Source organism: Podarcis erhardii, assembly GCF_964252035.2.
Source record: "Podarcis erhardii genome assembly, chromosome: 5".
NCBI lineage: Eukaryota > Metazoa > Chordata > Lepidosauria > Squamata > Lacertidae > Podarcis > Podarcis erhardii.
The window spans coordinates 101,652,357-101,666,068 of record NC_138509.1 but is presented as its reverse complement, the minus strand read 5'-3'; the positions used below and the strand labels follow the sequence as shown (position 1 = coordinate 101,666,068).

Sequence of the window (13,712 nt, the reverse complement as noted above, 5' to 3'; positions counted from 1 at the left end):
GCGCCCTCCGCCCTCCGCCCTCCGCCCGCCCGCCCCGGGAGGAGATGCCGATGCCGCCGCCGCCGCCGCCGCCTCCGCCGCCTCCGCCCCCGGGGGTCCCCGCCCGCCTCGCGCCCGGGCCGGCAGCGCCGCCGCCGCCGCTGCTGCTGCTGCTTCTGGTGCTGCTGGTGCTGGTGGTGGTGGTGGCGGTGGTGGTGGCGGTGGCGGTGGTGGCGCCGCCCTGGCTGGGGGTGGGGGGCGTGGGGGGCGCGCTGGGCGCCGCGCTGCTGCCTCTGCTGGGCCGCCGGCTGCCCCGTGGGGGCGGCGCCCTCGCCGTGAGTAGCGCCGCGAGAGGGGGGCGCGGAAAGGGAGCGGGGCGGGAGGGGCCTCTCTCCGGGGCCAAAGCAGCCCCCGTTGCCCGGCCCCCGCCCGGACTCAGAAAAGGCCCCTCTGCCCTTTGCCCCCGGGGCGAGGAGGAGCGCGGCTGGAGCCGGGCAACGGGGGGGGGGGCAGCACCCACCCACCCCCCCCCCCGACACAAGATACTTGGTAACTTCCCGCGCCGGGAGCCCCGTGGCTCATCGCGAGAGCTGCCGCCCTCTTGGGCCCGGCTTGGCTTCCTTGCCCTGGGCAGGGCTCCCCCCCCCAAAAAAAAAGAGCCCCAAGGAAGCCCCTCGCCGTCCTCCTCCCTCTCTCTTGGGAAGGACGGGGCTCCCCAAAGGGGGGGGGATCTGGGGGCGCCAGAGCAAGGCCTGAGGAGGGCGGCCTGGGAGACAGCTGGGCTGGGGAGTGGTGCCTCCGAAGAGGCTGCTGGATCAGGCCCCAGGGGGTCCCTCTCGTCCAGCCTCCTGTTCCCACAGTGGCCAACCAGGTGCCCTTGGTGGGAAGCCCAAAAGCAACACTCTGCGCCTGCCCTTTCCCAGAACTAGGATTCAGGAGCCGGGCTGGGAAGGGGAGAGTCTGGCCAACATGGCTGGTAGCCCTCAGGAGCCCATCAGTAGCCCTCTCTTCCTCCTCCTCCTCCAGGCCATGGATTCCTCCTCTTCTAAAGCCATCCAAGTCGGTGGCTGTCACTGTCTCCTGTGGGAGGGAGTTCCACAGTGTAACTGTGCTCTGCATGAAGAAGGACTTCCCTTTCTGTGCCCTGAATCCTTTGACATTCATTGGAGATCCGTGAGTTCCAGTGTTGCCAAAGGGAGAGAGAAACTTTGCTCTGCCCACTTTCTCCATGGCAGGCGTAACTTTACAGACTTCCCTCAACATCACCTCTTACCTTTTTCTAAGCTAAAAAGTCCCAAATGCTGCAATCCACACAGCCAATTACTTAAAGCTGCCTTTCATCATGTCAGATTCCAGGGCAATTTACAGCTTAAAACACATCCAATTGCAAGAAGCTTTACAGCAGACTAAAACTTGCAAACTGAAGCAATGAAGCCATTCCGCTGCCTGCCTGCCTGGCCTGGCGGGGCGTTGTTGGGGTTTTGTAATATTTCCTGTTTCGTGTTTGCTGCCTTGAGAATCATTGCTTGAAAGGCAAGGTGCAAATCTTCAAAGTAGCAACCATTGTGGAGCCACCTCCAAGGAAGCTCCGCTGCCTTGTAGGCTAGGAAGAAAGCCGCCCCCCTCCCCTGCATCCCCTTTGTGGGGGTCAGCAAGGCGCCCTGTGTGCCCCAGAGAGGGTGGGATGGCGTGGAGCCCAGAGGCCCAGCATCTCTGCATCCCCAAAGCTGAAGAGCCCAGCTCTGGAGCCCCTTCCTCTCTGGCAGGGGGGCTGCTGCACTGGCTTGAAGGGAAAATCAAGGAAGCGGATTTTTAATTCTGTTGCGTGATTGATACCATAAAGCACATTTGCCAAACCAATTAAAAACCTTTCAATCCCATTTGCTTGCTTGCCTTGTAATTGCTTAACCAATGAAAACAAATATTGCCAATCTTGGGCTCGGGGGGGAGGGGGGAGGTTGCTTCCACCTCTCAATTCAAATCCAATGATTATGACAACATAACTGCACATTTTTATTTCTTTATTTTTTTAATAAATGAAAAATTTTCAGTGCATTTCTTAATACCAAATTTTCTATCACGTTTACTCTGCAATCAATCACAGGAGGCTGTTCTAGATGGTTCACAATGGGGTCATGGTCATTGTGCTTAAATTCTGAAAAACCAAATTTTGTGATTGTACTTGATTAGCTGCCTAGAGCAAGCTGGGAAGGCAGGAGAAAGGGGGACACAGAAGACCCTAGCTAACATCTCCGTGTGCCAGGAGCCTTGCAGTGCTGTGAGACCCAGCCCCAAAACTGGACTCTGGGCTGCATGAAAAGCAGTGCCTGTGCTTAAGTGCCCACTCCCTTTGGGCAGCCCTAGCCAGTCTCCCAGTTCACAATGAATGAAAGGAGACGGTGGGTGGGGGGTGTCAGGATTTGCAGGAGTGCTCAGCAGGCCGCTCTGCCTGCCAGTGGGAGAAAGGCCAGCTCAGCAATGCCAGGAATGGAATCTGAGACCACCTTCCTGCAAAGCAGATACTCTCCGACTGAGTCACAGCCCCCCTCCAACAAATGGTCTTGCTTACTGTCATTGCAAGAGAGAGACAAAGTCACTCATTGCAGCCCCCCCACCTCCTTTTTGGCTTCTGTGCAAAAGTCACATTGACAACATGAAGATTTGGGGTTCCTGCGCAGCACAAAGGACTCTATTTAGCTGCAAGTAAACATGGCTCCATGGTGACAGCGAGCTCACTGCTATTAGGAAAGAGCCAGGTTACAAAACGTGAAACTTGATTTAAACCAGTAACTTTGCAGGATTTTGTTTTTTCCCCTTGGAGACTTAAGCTGCACTGATCTAAATCCACCCCCCTCTTTGTGGACTAGGCAGCCCTTCTCAGCCCAAGCGGCCAGGAGGAAAACCGAGTCGAAGGGTCCACAAGGCTTCCTGGGAGCAAACAAGACAGGAGAGTGAGAAGAGCAGGGGAGAGATGATGGGAGGTCAGGTCAAGGAGTCTCCTGTGTCCGTGGGAGCCAAGCTAGAGCCAGGCAATGCCGGGATCCCCACCACAGAGGGGCTCCTGTTCACCCTTGACAGAGGGCAAACCCCTCCTGTGCCTGAGAGAGGAATGTGGGGCTCAGAGTCTGACCCAGAGGCAGGCAAAGGTCACCTTGGAAAAATAGTCCCAGCTGGAATAGATCACCTGGAGGGGGCAAGGAGGAGGGGAAGACCAAGCCAGTGTGCCTTAGCTCAGCCCCTGCCCCATAGCTCTAGGAGAAGGGAGTTGGGGCTGAGCCAGCTGGGAAGTGGGCCTGTGCAGGTTCCCTTCCTCGCCCCGCCTGTCCCAGGGAGCGGAGCGCCTTCTGCCCCCCCCCCAGCTGCAGAGAGTGGGGTGCCCTTTGGCTACAGCCACAGTGCTTGTCCACGGAGCACCCCAGAGGTCATGTGAGTTGGCCGTGGTCCTTTGCCAGGCAGGGGTCTGCAGGGAGATGCACACCAGTGGGGCCAGGCTGCCGCCCCATGGTTGGTGGTGGGGCTGTGGGGCCTTGTCTGGAGCAAGCTGAGGAATGCAGAGAGCTGCCTCCTGCCCAATGGGACCTTGGCCGTCTGGCTCCGGACTGGCTGCACTGACCACCAGCAGCAGATCTCTGGGGTCTCAGGCAGGGGGTCGCCTCAGCCTGGAGGTTCTGCCGGTGGGGAGGGGAGCTGGGACGGTGTGCCCCACGGAGCTACAGCCCTTTCTGGAGAGTCATAGGGCTGTAGAGTTGGAAGGCTTCTGGCCCTTGGGGTCTCTTGCAACTCTACCATTCTACAATTCTAGACATATTCGAAACGTGAAAATGCTCTTTTTAAAAAATGCATTGAATGCATTGAATTGCTATCGCTCACGGTCGCCATCTAGCGTCACAATTGTATATTGCACTTTACAACACATCCAGAACGTTTTATTTGCCGCTGTCTAGCTGAGTCCTCCTCTGGGCCAGCAGGGCCTCCTTTGCTGTGGCTTCGTTTTGGATCCAGGCTGCTGGAGTTTCTCTTCCTTGCGGCTGATCTGCTGGACCACAGCTGGCCTTGGGCACCTTTGCCTCACCTCTAGAGAACAGCATTTGCTTAGCCATTTGCTTAGCCAGGACACCAAGGGCTTTTGGGGGTGGTAGAGTTGCAAAATAGTTCGACAGCTATTTTTTTAGAAAATTTGGGGCGGGGGGGCGGGAATATATATTTCCAGCATGGGTTGCCATATGCCCGGGTTTCCCCAAACATTTCTACCAATCCTCAAATATTCCATTTGGACATTATTTTTGGGAGGACAAATCCTGGATACTGTATGTCCTGGAAATTCCGGACGTATGGCAGCCCTAGGAGTTGAGCAATTTGTGCTTAAAATGTGGTTCCAAACAATCTTAGGTCCCAGCGCTCTGCCGTAACTAGTCTGGAGGTTTCCCAGTTTATTGGGCTCCCAAAGGCAGCAGCTGTTGAATCACCTTCAGGTGTGGCTCCGTCCATTGGTCCCCCCCCCCCCCGTTAAGCTGGCCTGTCGACATTTGTGGATGGGGGGGGGGCTGGCAAGGGAGGAGTGGAGGCTGACAAGGACTGTAAACACCACAGGTCTCCTTGTTCCTTTGTGGGCTTCAAAATAGCTCCTGCCCTTGCTGCCTTGGCCTGCTTCCAGAGCCGAGTTCTCTCCTTGGTCTGGGCGGGCAGCCCGTGTCCCGAGAGGACTTTCCAGGCCGGGTCACTCTTTCCCTCACCCAGGGTGACGCAGGGCAGATGCCACCGCACATGCCAGGCCAGCAGCCCAGTCACCCGCCCTTGGCAAGCGGGCTCTCCCTTGCTTCGCACTTCCCGTTCGCTTGTCCTTCAGAGCAGTCGGGTCAGGTGAGGCTCAGCAGCCTCCCAGCCCTGAAAAACCGGCTCTGGAACTTGCTTGGCAGCTGAGACCTGATCCTTAGCTGCCGCCACAACTTGTTGCGGCTGAAGCCGCCTCCAGACAGCTCATTGCACAAGGTGCCCAGGAAGCCCAGGAAAGAGGGGCAGGAGAACGGGCAGGAAGGAGGACCCCCGGCCTGACCCTCCTGGTGCAGGAAGGAGGAAGGGGCCCTGCCCATTGGGTGTCTCTGCAGCCCCCTGCCTCTGCGCCTGGTGCCCACAGGGGAGCAGCTCTTAACCCTTGCTGTGCCACCGGACATCCTTCTTTGCAGTGGGCCACCATGCGGGAGGCTTCTGAATCAAACGTTGCTTCCTAGGAGTCGGGAGGAGACGCAGCACCTCTGAGCTTGCCAGGAGAGAGCAACAAGTGTGGCAAGCCACAAAATGGGGTGGGTTCAGAGGGAGGGTGACCCCCATTGTGACTTCAGGGGGTGCAGATCAGGCGAGGCAAACTCTGCTCTCGGGGGGGGGGGGGGGCTTGGCCGGCCGTGCTTCCTCCCAGCCCCTCTGGGCTTGCTCTTGCCTGCCTCTTCCCATCAGCTGGAAGAGGAAGGCAGGAATGTTCCTGCTTCTTTAAAGCCACCAATCTGCCTTTGTTGAGCCTCTTAGGACCCGGATGGCTGAGAGAGGTGTGGGAGCAGGAGAGCTGGATTGGGACCCTCCAGTTGGGAGGGTGGTTGGGTGAAGCCGTCTCTCAGGGTGGGTCATTGGGGGAAGAGAGGCCGACATTTGACACACCCACGCCCCGCTTGGCCCTCCTGCCGCCTTCCCCAAACCGGCTAAGCAAGGCGGAGGGCTTTGCCATGAAGACACGAGGCTTCTCCCTGGTGCCTTCACATCTCCTTCGCAAAGCTGGGCACGTCCTAACTAGGGAAGCAGGAGGGCGGGAGCCACCCAAAGGGCCTTGAGGGCCGCACGTGGACCCCTCTGGTCTAGAGCGTAGAGATGCTCTCTCCCTGGCGGCTGAGCCTTGCCTGCTCCTCCTCTGAGGGGGCCCCTTCCTGTCTCCCCCCTGCAGGCCGACGGGAAGGCCGTGCTCATCACCGGCTGCGACAAAGGCTTCGGCCAGGCCTTGGCCAGGCGCCTCCACGCCGAGGGCTTCACCGTCTTTGCCGCCTGCCTGCTCAAGGTGAGGGGGGGCTGCTGCTGCTGCCCACCCAGCTGGACGAGAGACAGGCTCAGAAGAGAAGCAGCTGCTGTGCCCACCCTGCAGAGCAACCTTTCCCAACCGGGTGCCCTCCAGAGGTTGCTGAACTACGACTCCCACCCTCTTCCTCCCCCCTGACCATCGGCTGCGCTGGGAGGAGTCCCACAACCTCTGGAGAACTTCACTTGGGAAAGAGGAGACCAGGGAGTGTAAACCGGGGACTGCTATTTTGTGCCCCAAGGGGGGTAGCTTCACCCAGGGGAGGCATCCCAGCTGTGGGGGATGCCATTGCTGTAAGCTACCAAGTTTTTATTGGCATAAACTCATACAACACCCTGAGTGGGTGGGGTGCCAGCCCCCCTTCTCCCCCCCAACCCCAGCAGGGCGCCTGCTTCATTGTGTTCCCTTTTTGCTGCGGCCACCAAACTTGGTTGGATTTTGTGGGGGCAGATTGACTTGGGGGTGGGCGCAGATTAGGCCCCTGGCTGTGCCCAAGGACAGAGGCCCTGAGGCCGGTGTGGGAGGCTGTGTGGACAGGTCCTTCTGGGGGCCTGCCATTGCCCCTTCCCCACCTCCTGTCCCACAGACAGGCCTTGTCTGCTGGGTGAGGAGAGCTCCCTTGGCTGGGGGGGAGGGTGGAGTGAGATCTCTGTGCCTGAGACAACGGCCATTCTTTCTCTTCTTCCTCCTCCTCCTCCTCCTGCCAGAGAGGGCCTTTGGGTGGCCTCCTCCCCACCTTCTCCCCCCCCCCGCAGCCGCCTTCCTGCCCAGGGTCACCCAGCCGTCTCCTTTGTGGTTCAGGCCGGCCAAGGTGACCTCCCTCCCTGCCTGCCTGCCTGGGAGACCTTGCAGGGCCAGCGAGCCCCCGCTGGGAGGCGGCCAAGCCTGGAAGTTTCCATCCCAAGTGAGGTTGTGCCTGGCCCTGTTGCCGTGGAGACGGTGATGGCTCACTTTCACTTTCCCCGCCCTGCAGGAGCAGCAGGTGCAGGTTTTTCATCACAGCTCCAAGCCACGTGCCCTCAGCCGCCTCGCCTGGGTCCCTTGTAAACATCCGGGGCAGCAGGGGACATCCGTGCGCAGGCAGAGAGGCCCCAGGACTATTCCTCTGGGCTCCCGATTCCCGTGGGACGGCGTCCCTTCAGCCCCTGAACCCGTTTGCAAAGCGAGGACCTTCCCCTGCCAGATTTTGTGTCTCCTGTTCCCAGAAAATAGTGACATTCCTGGCCACCCCCATGCCAACTGCCAGGCTTCCTGCCTCAGAATCGCCTCTGGGGATCCTCTGCTCTCCGTGAGAAGGGTTCGTGTCTTCCCTGTGGTTTCAAATGAAGTTGGGCAACCACTAATCCCATAATATGCCCTTGTTCCCAAAGGCTTTCCCTGAAATGCCCATCAGCCTCTGGATTTGCACAATTGCAGGAATGGCCTTACTGGTTTCAGCTGAGTCTGCAACCCTGTTCCTCTGACTGTACACGCCCTTGGGCAGCCTTTGGCTGGGGGGCAGTTTATGAATCTGGAAATCCCTCCTGACACAGCTGGTCCACATCCTCCGTCCGTGGAGAGGAGAGCCAGACAGGGCCTCTCCTCTGGGCTGCCTGGGCCTTTGGAGCAGAGAAGGGGGGAGCAGACCGCTGAGCTGGGGGGGGGGGCAAAGTCCCCGTCCCCTGGCCTGCCTGGTGGAGGGGAGTGGGAACCCCCACCAAGGACCCCCACCCACCAGATGGATGGATGTCTAGGAAGCAATATAATAACAACAACAACTCCTTCCAACCACCTGCGAGGCCACCCCTTTGCCATCTCACACAGAGCCCCTTTCCTTTGTTCTCTAAATGGCCCATCACCCAAGCGATCTCCTCCTTGGGAAGCTAGCCTGGCTTCTCTTTTAACACTTGCTGGATCCAGGGCTTGGGTATGTCTTGGCATTCAGCCTGATTCCCCAAACTCATTGCACTATCCTGGTTTTCCATTCCCAGACACACGAAGCAGGTTTTAAAACACGGTTGCCAATACTGCCCTCTTTCCTGCAGACAAGGAAGCAGCAGTTGGGGGTCAGGGCGCTAAGTGCCAGCCCCCAGCAGCCCCCAGCCTGATCCAGGGGGCCCTGGGAGTGGATTGGAGGGGGGCCACTCCTGGCAGGCTATTGTGGGCAAAGGATTTCTTCCCTGTGTCTGTTGAGCAGGACCAAGGAGGAGACGGTGCCCGGGAGCTGGAGCGCCTGGGACCCTCGGGGCGGATGCACGTCCTGCAGATGAACGTCTGCAGCGAGGAGGAGGTGGCCAGGGCTCTGCAACTCGTGACCGGGAGCCTGAAGGGGCCTGAGCAAGGTAAGGGCCCTCTGGCCAGGGACTGGCTCTATGGGGCCACGTGGGAGCTGGGGTGTCTCTGCTCCCCTGGAGCTGGCATCCCTGGGGCAGCTGCGTGGCCAGAGGGACCTGCTTGGTGTCTGTGGGGCGGGTGGCACAGAGGGGAGGCTGATCCTGGTTGATCCTGAGCAGGCAGTGGGGAGGGCTGAGGTCGGGGGGGGGGGGCTCAAAGAGAGGTGGCTCAGTTCCTGGAAAAGAGGCAACGGATGGAGCTGGGATCACGAGATAAGGCCCTCAGAAGAGCGTGGCTGCTGGATGAGGCCAAGGACCCATCTAGTCCAGCATCTTCTTCTCAGAATGGCCAACCAGAGGCCCCCACAGGAAGAAGCCCACAAGCAGGACCCCAGGGCAAGAGCAGCTCTCCCCTCCTGCGGCCCCCAAAGCCCCCTCCTCCTCCTCCTTATGAATTGGCACAGTCCTTTGGGAAAGCCTCGTAGGTTGATGGCCATCGCTGCCTCCTGTGGAAGGGAGTTCCGCAGTTTATCTATGTGCCGCATGAAGAAGTCTTTCCTTTCTCTGTCCTGAATCTTCCAACATTCAGCTTCATTGGATGCCCAGGAGTTCTGGAGTTAGGAGACAGGGAGGGAAACTTATCTCTGTCTGCTTCTCCTGCCAGGCCCAACTGTATAAACTTCCACCATGGTGCATCTTCTTGTTGTTGTTTAGTCGTTTAGTCGTGTCCGCCTCTTTGTGACCCCCTGGACCAGAGCACGCCAGGCACTCCTGTCTTCCACTGCCTCCCGCAGTTTGGTCAAACTCATGCTGGTAGCTTCGAGAACACTGTCCAGCCATCTCGTCCTCTGTCGTCCCCTTCTCCTTGTGCCCTCCATCTCCCCCAACATCAGGGTCTTCTTCTCTTCTCATGAGGTGGCCAAAGTCTTGGAGCCTCAGCTTCAGGATCTGTCCTTCCAGTGAGTACTCAGGGCTGATTTCCTTCAGAATGGAGAGGTGTGATCTTCTTGCAGTCCACGGGACTCTCCAGAGTCTCCTCCAGCACCATAATTCAAAAGCATCAATTCTTCGGAGATCAGCCTTCTTGATGGTCCAGCTCTCACTTCCATACATCACTACTGGGAAAAATGGTGCCTCTTACTCTAAACTAAAAAGCCCCCCCCCCCCGCATGAGCCAGGCCAGGGCTCTTCCTTGTGCTACAGAGCTGCCTTTGTCCTGTCATCTTGCAGGCACGGGGGGGGGGGGGCTGCCTGCCTGGGGGCCTGATCCAGGATGAGGTGTGGACCTCTGAGCCAACAGCTGGCAGGTGACCCCGTCTCAGGTCAGCTCAGGTCATCTGCAGGACGTGCAGGCTTTAGGAAGCCCCCCCCCCCCCCCCGCGCAGCATCAGAAGCAGCAGCACCCCCTGGCCCAGCCTTTCTGGCTGCTGAGCCCCACATTCCCTGGGGTGGGATGAGGTGGAGGAGGATTGCAAGGAGCAAAGGAGGGCAAAGGCAAGGCAGGGAGGACTGTGCAAAGGGCCGCCTCTACCCAAGGGAGTCAGCAGGAGGAGCAGAGCAGGGATCAGGGCCAGAAGGGAGGAGGAGGAGGAGGAGGCTGGGCCAGAGCAGGGATGGGTGGGAGGAATGAAACAGGAGAGGGTTGGCACATGGGCATGGAGCCAGGCAAGCAAGAGGCTTTGGGGGGGTCTGCGTAAGGAGCCCCAAAGATGCCCTCAGCTGAGCCAGCCTCAGAGGACCCCTTCTCTGTGCAAGAAGCAGGAAAGGAGAAGCCCCCCACCCCTGCAGAGACCTCTGGCCCCCACCCCAAACACAGAAATGGTCCCCCAAGTTTCGTGGAGGTGGTGCTCCTGATTCTCTGTACAGGATCCTTCTGATTTAGAGACTGGGAGGTCAGGAAGAGGGGGCTGTGAGGAGGGGGGAGAGCGAGCTGCCCTGTCTCTTCCAGACCCCTTGGAGGAGAGAGGGGGCAGCAGAGAGAGGGTCTTGGCAGCCCCTGGGAGACTCACAGAGTCAGAGCATGGTCAAGTTGGCGGACTCATCTAGTCCAACCTCTTGCACTGCAGGACTTGCCAGAAGGTCCTTGAGTGGATCTCTCTGGGTGGAATTGACCGGGGAGACATTCCTGGGAAACTCCTCCAGCCTCTTTTCCAGAGCCTCTTTGGGGGCTGTTGGGGCAGCAATGGGAGAGAGGAGGGGCAGCAGAACCCCCTCTGCGCTGTTGCACCTCCTGGGGCTCAGAATTCAAGGACAGAAGACACTGGAAAAGAGGGAAGGGGGTAGATCCGTGGAGAGGAGGAAATGGCCTGGGATGGAGACCCCATGGCTCCCCCATGGATGTGCTCCCCCCACCAGCCCTACTCATTTCAGCACAGAGTGTGGGATGGGTTTCATGGGTAGGAGAGGAGAGGTTAATTGCAATTTATCCCTCCAGGCTCCCACAAGCGAGGATTGAGTTTCAAGATCCCATTCTTGGCAGCAAAATTAAAAGCGTAGGAATTCGGCTGCTTTTGAGCATGTCCAACTTCATGAAGCAAGCTGGCTCCCCTTTCTTACTCCACTTAACAAACAATCAGGCAACAACTTGTAAATAAGTTTAAAATATAACTTATAATCTTGCAATGGTTCACAGCAATGGCAGCAGTAAAAACTATGCAGGCAAAAGAATTACATTTACAGTATAAGTAGCTTCAGGCATGAACCCAAAACTGGAGCAAGCAGAGGCAACTCTGCCTCCAACACTGGCCAAAGGAAGAGAGGAGGGGACAGGAAGTACTATATGGAGGGGAAAACAAAACAAATTCCTTCCAGTAGCACCTTAAAGACCAACTAAGTCAGTTCTTGGTATGAGCTTTCGTGTGCATGCACACTTCTTCAGATACACTGAAACAGAAGTTTCCAGACCCTTCTATATAGTGAGAAGGTGGGGAGGGGTATTACTCAGAAGGGTGGTGGGAATGGGTGATTGGCAGATAGCTGTGATGAGCCTGTGGACGACTCTTAACGACTGCAATAGGTCTTACAGGAAAAAGCAAGGGGTGAAAAGGTGAAAAATGGCTTTGTCATGTATAATGAGATAAGAATCCAAGGTCTTTGTTCAGACCAGGTTTCTCCATGGTTTTAAGTTTGGTGATAAGTTGTAATTCAGCATGTCCGATTTACATCAGGAATCACAAGACAGAGAAACCAGTAGGAGAACACTTCAATCTCCCAGGACATTCTATACAAGATCTCAAAGTAGCTGTTTTACTACAAAGGAATTTCAGAAATAGACTGGAAAGAGAAGCTGCTGAATTACAACTTATCACCAAACTTAAAACCATGGAGAAACCTGGTCTGAACAAAGACCTTGGATTCTTATCTCATTATACATGACAAAGCCATTTTTCACCTTCTCACCCCTTGCTTTTTCCTGTAAGACCTATTGCAGTCGTAAGAGTCGTCAACAGGCTCATCACAGCTATCTGCCAATCACCCATTCCCACCACCCTTCTGAGTAATACCCCTCCCCACCTTCTCACTATATAGAAGGGTCTGGAAACTTCTGTTTCAGTGTATCTGAAGAAGTGTGCATGCACACGAAAGCTCATACCAAGAACTGACTTAGTTGGTCTTTAAGGTGCTACTGGAAGGAATTTGTTTTGTTTTGACTATGGCAGACCAACACGGCTACCTATCTGTAACTGGGTATATGGAGGGGAAATGACATCACACAGAACCCTGTCTACCAATTGTGTTTCTATGGTCTGAGTATGTGCCAGTCAGCAATACGGCTCTGTGGTGTTAACCCCTTCTCATGCTAACTAGCAAGAATATGCACTTGTTACATTTGGCTGCCGATTTCACCCTTCTGTTGGATTGGGGCCACTTCCATCCTAGAAGTAGGCTTTGAGGCCACCTGACAGCGATGGCGCCTCTTGTGTTCCCCCCCCAGGCTGATTCTGGAGGTTCCACTGGCGTCCTCATTCAGAGGATCCCACTCTGGGCCCTGGGAGGGGGCAGGGAGAGAGGGGGCCGGGTGTCCCCGGGGGCAGAGGACCCTGTTCCTGCGGCAGAACCACCAGGACGCATCTCCTGCTTTGCCTGACAGGTCTGTGGGGCTTGGTGAACAACGCCGGAGTCGCCTCCTTTGGGGACGTGGAATTCACCAGCGTGGAGAAGTACCAGAGGGTGGCCGAGGTCAACCTGTGGGGGGCCATCCGAGTCACCAAGGCTTTTCTGCCCCTGATCTGCAGGGCCCAAGGTACGGCACTGTCCGCCTCCTGAGGGACATCCTCCTTGTCACCCCTCCCCCCGCTGCGCTCGGTCCCTTTGCCAGGGTTTCCTGGTGCAGAGTTGAGCCAGCAGTGGCCTGGGAGGGGCAGCAAGCCCCTGGGGGGGCTGTCACAAGCCCTGGCAAGAGCAGCTGAGGAGCCCCTGCAGAAGGTGGGGCAGCTGGGACACGATCCTCCGGCTGCAGGATCCCTCCCTCCAGATCCTGCTGCAGATGGGTCAGCTCTGGAGCTCAGGCTCAAGTGGGCAGCCTCAGCCCGCATGGATTTGCTCAGCCCATGGGACAGTGGGACTTGGGGCCTCCACCACGGCTGACCTCCAAAGCTGGTGTGCAGTGAAACGGAAAATAATTTTGGTGAGGTGTGCTTCTGAGCACACACAGAGTTCCTTCCCCCCCTCTCTCAGTCACCATAGGGGGGTGGTGCTGGGAAGCTCCCCGATGAGTCGCTGACCTTTCCCGGCAGCCTCTGCCCCCCTCTGAGAAGTCCTTCCCCAGAGAGACTCCCTCTGGCCCAGCGCCTGCCTCTCTGCTCCTCTCCAGGCCGCGTGGTCAACGTGAGCAGCATGCTGGGCCGCATGTCCAGTCCTCTGCGCTCTTCCTACTGCGTCTCCAAGGCCGGCCTGGAGGCCTTCACCAGCTGCCTCCGCCAGGAGATGTACCCCTGGGGGGTGGGGGTGGTCGCGGTGGAGCCCAGCAACTTCATCGCGGCCACCGGCATCCTGACCCGGGACGGAGTCCAGGCCGAGGCCCAGCAGATGTGGAGTGGGGCCAGCGCAGCTGTCCGCGCGGATTACGGGGAGGCCTACTTCGCGGAGCAGGTCCGCCGGATGGAGGGCTTTGTGCGCAGCGGCCTGAGAGACGTCTCCCTTGTGCTGGACGACATCACCGAGGCACTGACCGCGCGGCACCCCTACGCCCGCTACAACCCCATGGAGGCCCGCTGGTGGGTCCGGCTGCAGGCCTTCACCCACTTGCCCACGGCTCTGGCCGACTGGCTCTACGTCCGCTAGTCCCTCGCTGCCCATTGGCCTGGTGCCCAGTTTGGAAACAAACAATTCCTGCCTTGCGTGGGGTTGGACTAGATGACTCT

The 13,712-nt window shown here is 57.9% G+C and overlaps 1 protein-coding gene across 1 annotated transcript; it reads left to right on the top strand.

Annotated features, from left to right (window-relative positions):
- The first annotated feature begins 4,542 nt into the window (after nt 1-4,542).
- Nucleotides 4,543-13,712, top strand: LOC309342291 (D-beta-hydroxybutyrate dehydrogenase, mitochondrial-like). The gene is made up of 5 exons (XM_081862789.1): nt 4,543-4,839; nt 5,909-6,019; nt 8,214-8,358; nt 12,440-12,592; nt 13,163-13,712. The coding sequence occupies exons 1-5, from the start codon at nt 4,732-4,734 to the stop codon at nt 13,630-13,632; spliced, it is 987 nt and encodes a 328-aa protein (XP_081718915.1). The 5' UTR covers nt 4,543-4,731; the 3' UTR covers nt 13,633-13,712.

What these genes read in the sequence shown, in the direction of transcription:
- LOC309342291 (XM_081862789.1), top strand. Translation starts at nt 4,732, where the DNA reads ATGCCACCGCACATGCCAGGCCAGCAGCCCAGTCACCCGCCCTTGGCA. An exon ending in CTTCAGAGCAGTCGGGTCAG is followed by an intron (nt 4,840 to 5,908) that starts GTGAGGCTCAGC and finishes TCCCCCCTGCAG; the next exon opens with GCCGACGGGAAGGCCGTGCT. An exon ending in CCTGAAGGGGCCTGAGCAAG is followed by an intron (nt 8,359 to 12,439) that starts GTAAGGGCCCTC and finishes TTTGCCTGACAG; the next exon opens with GTCTGTGGGGCTTGGTGAAC.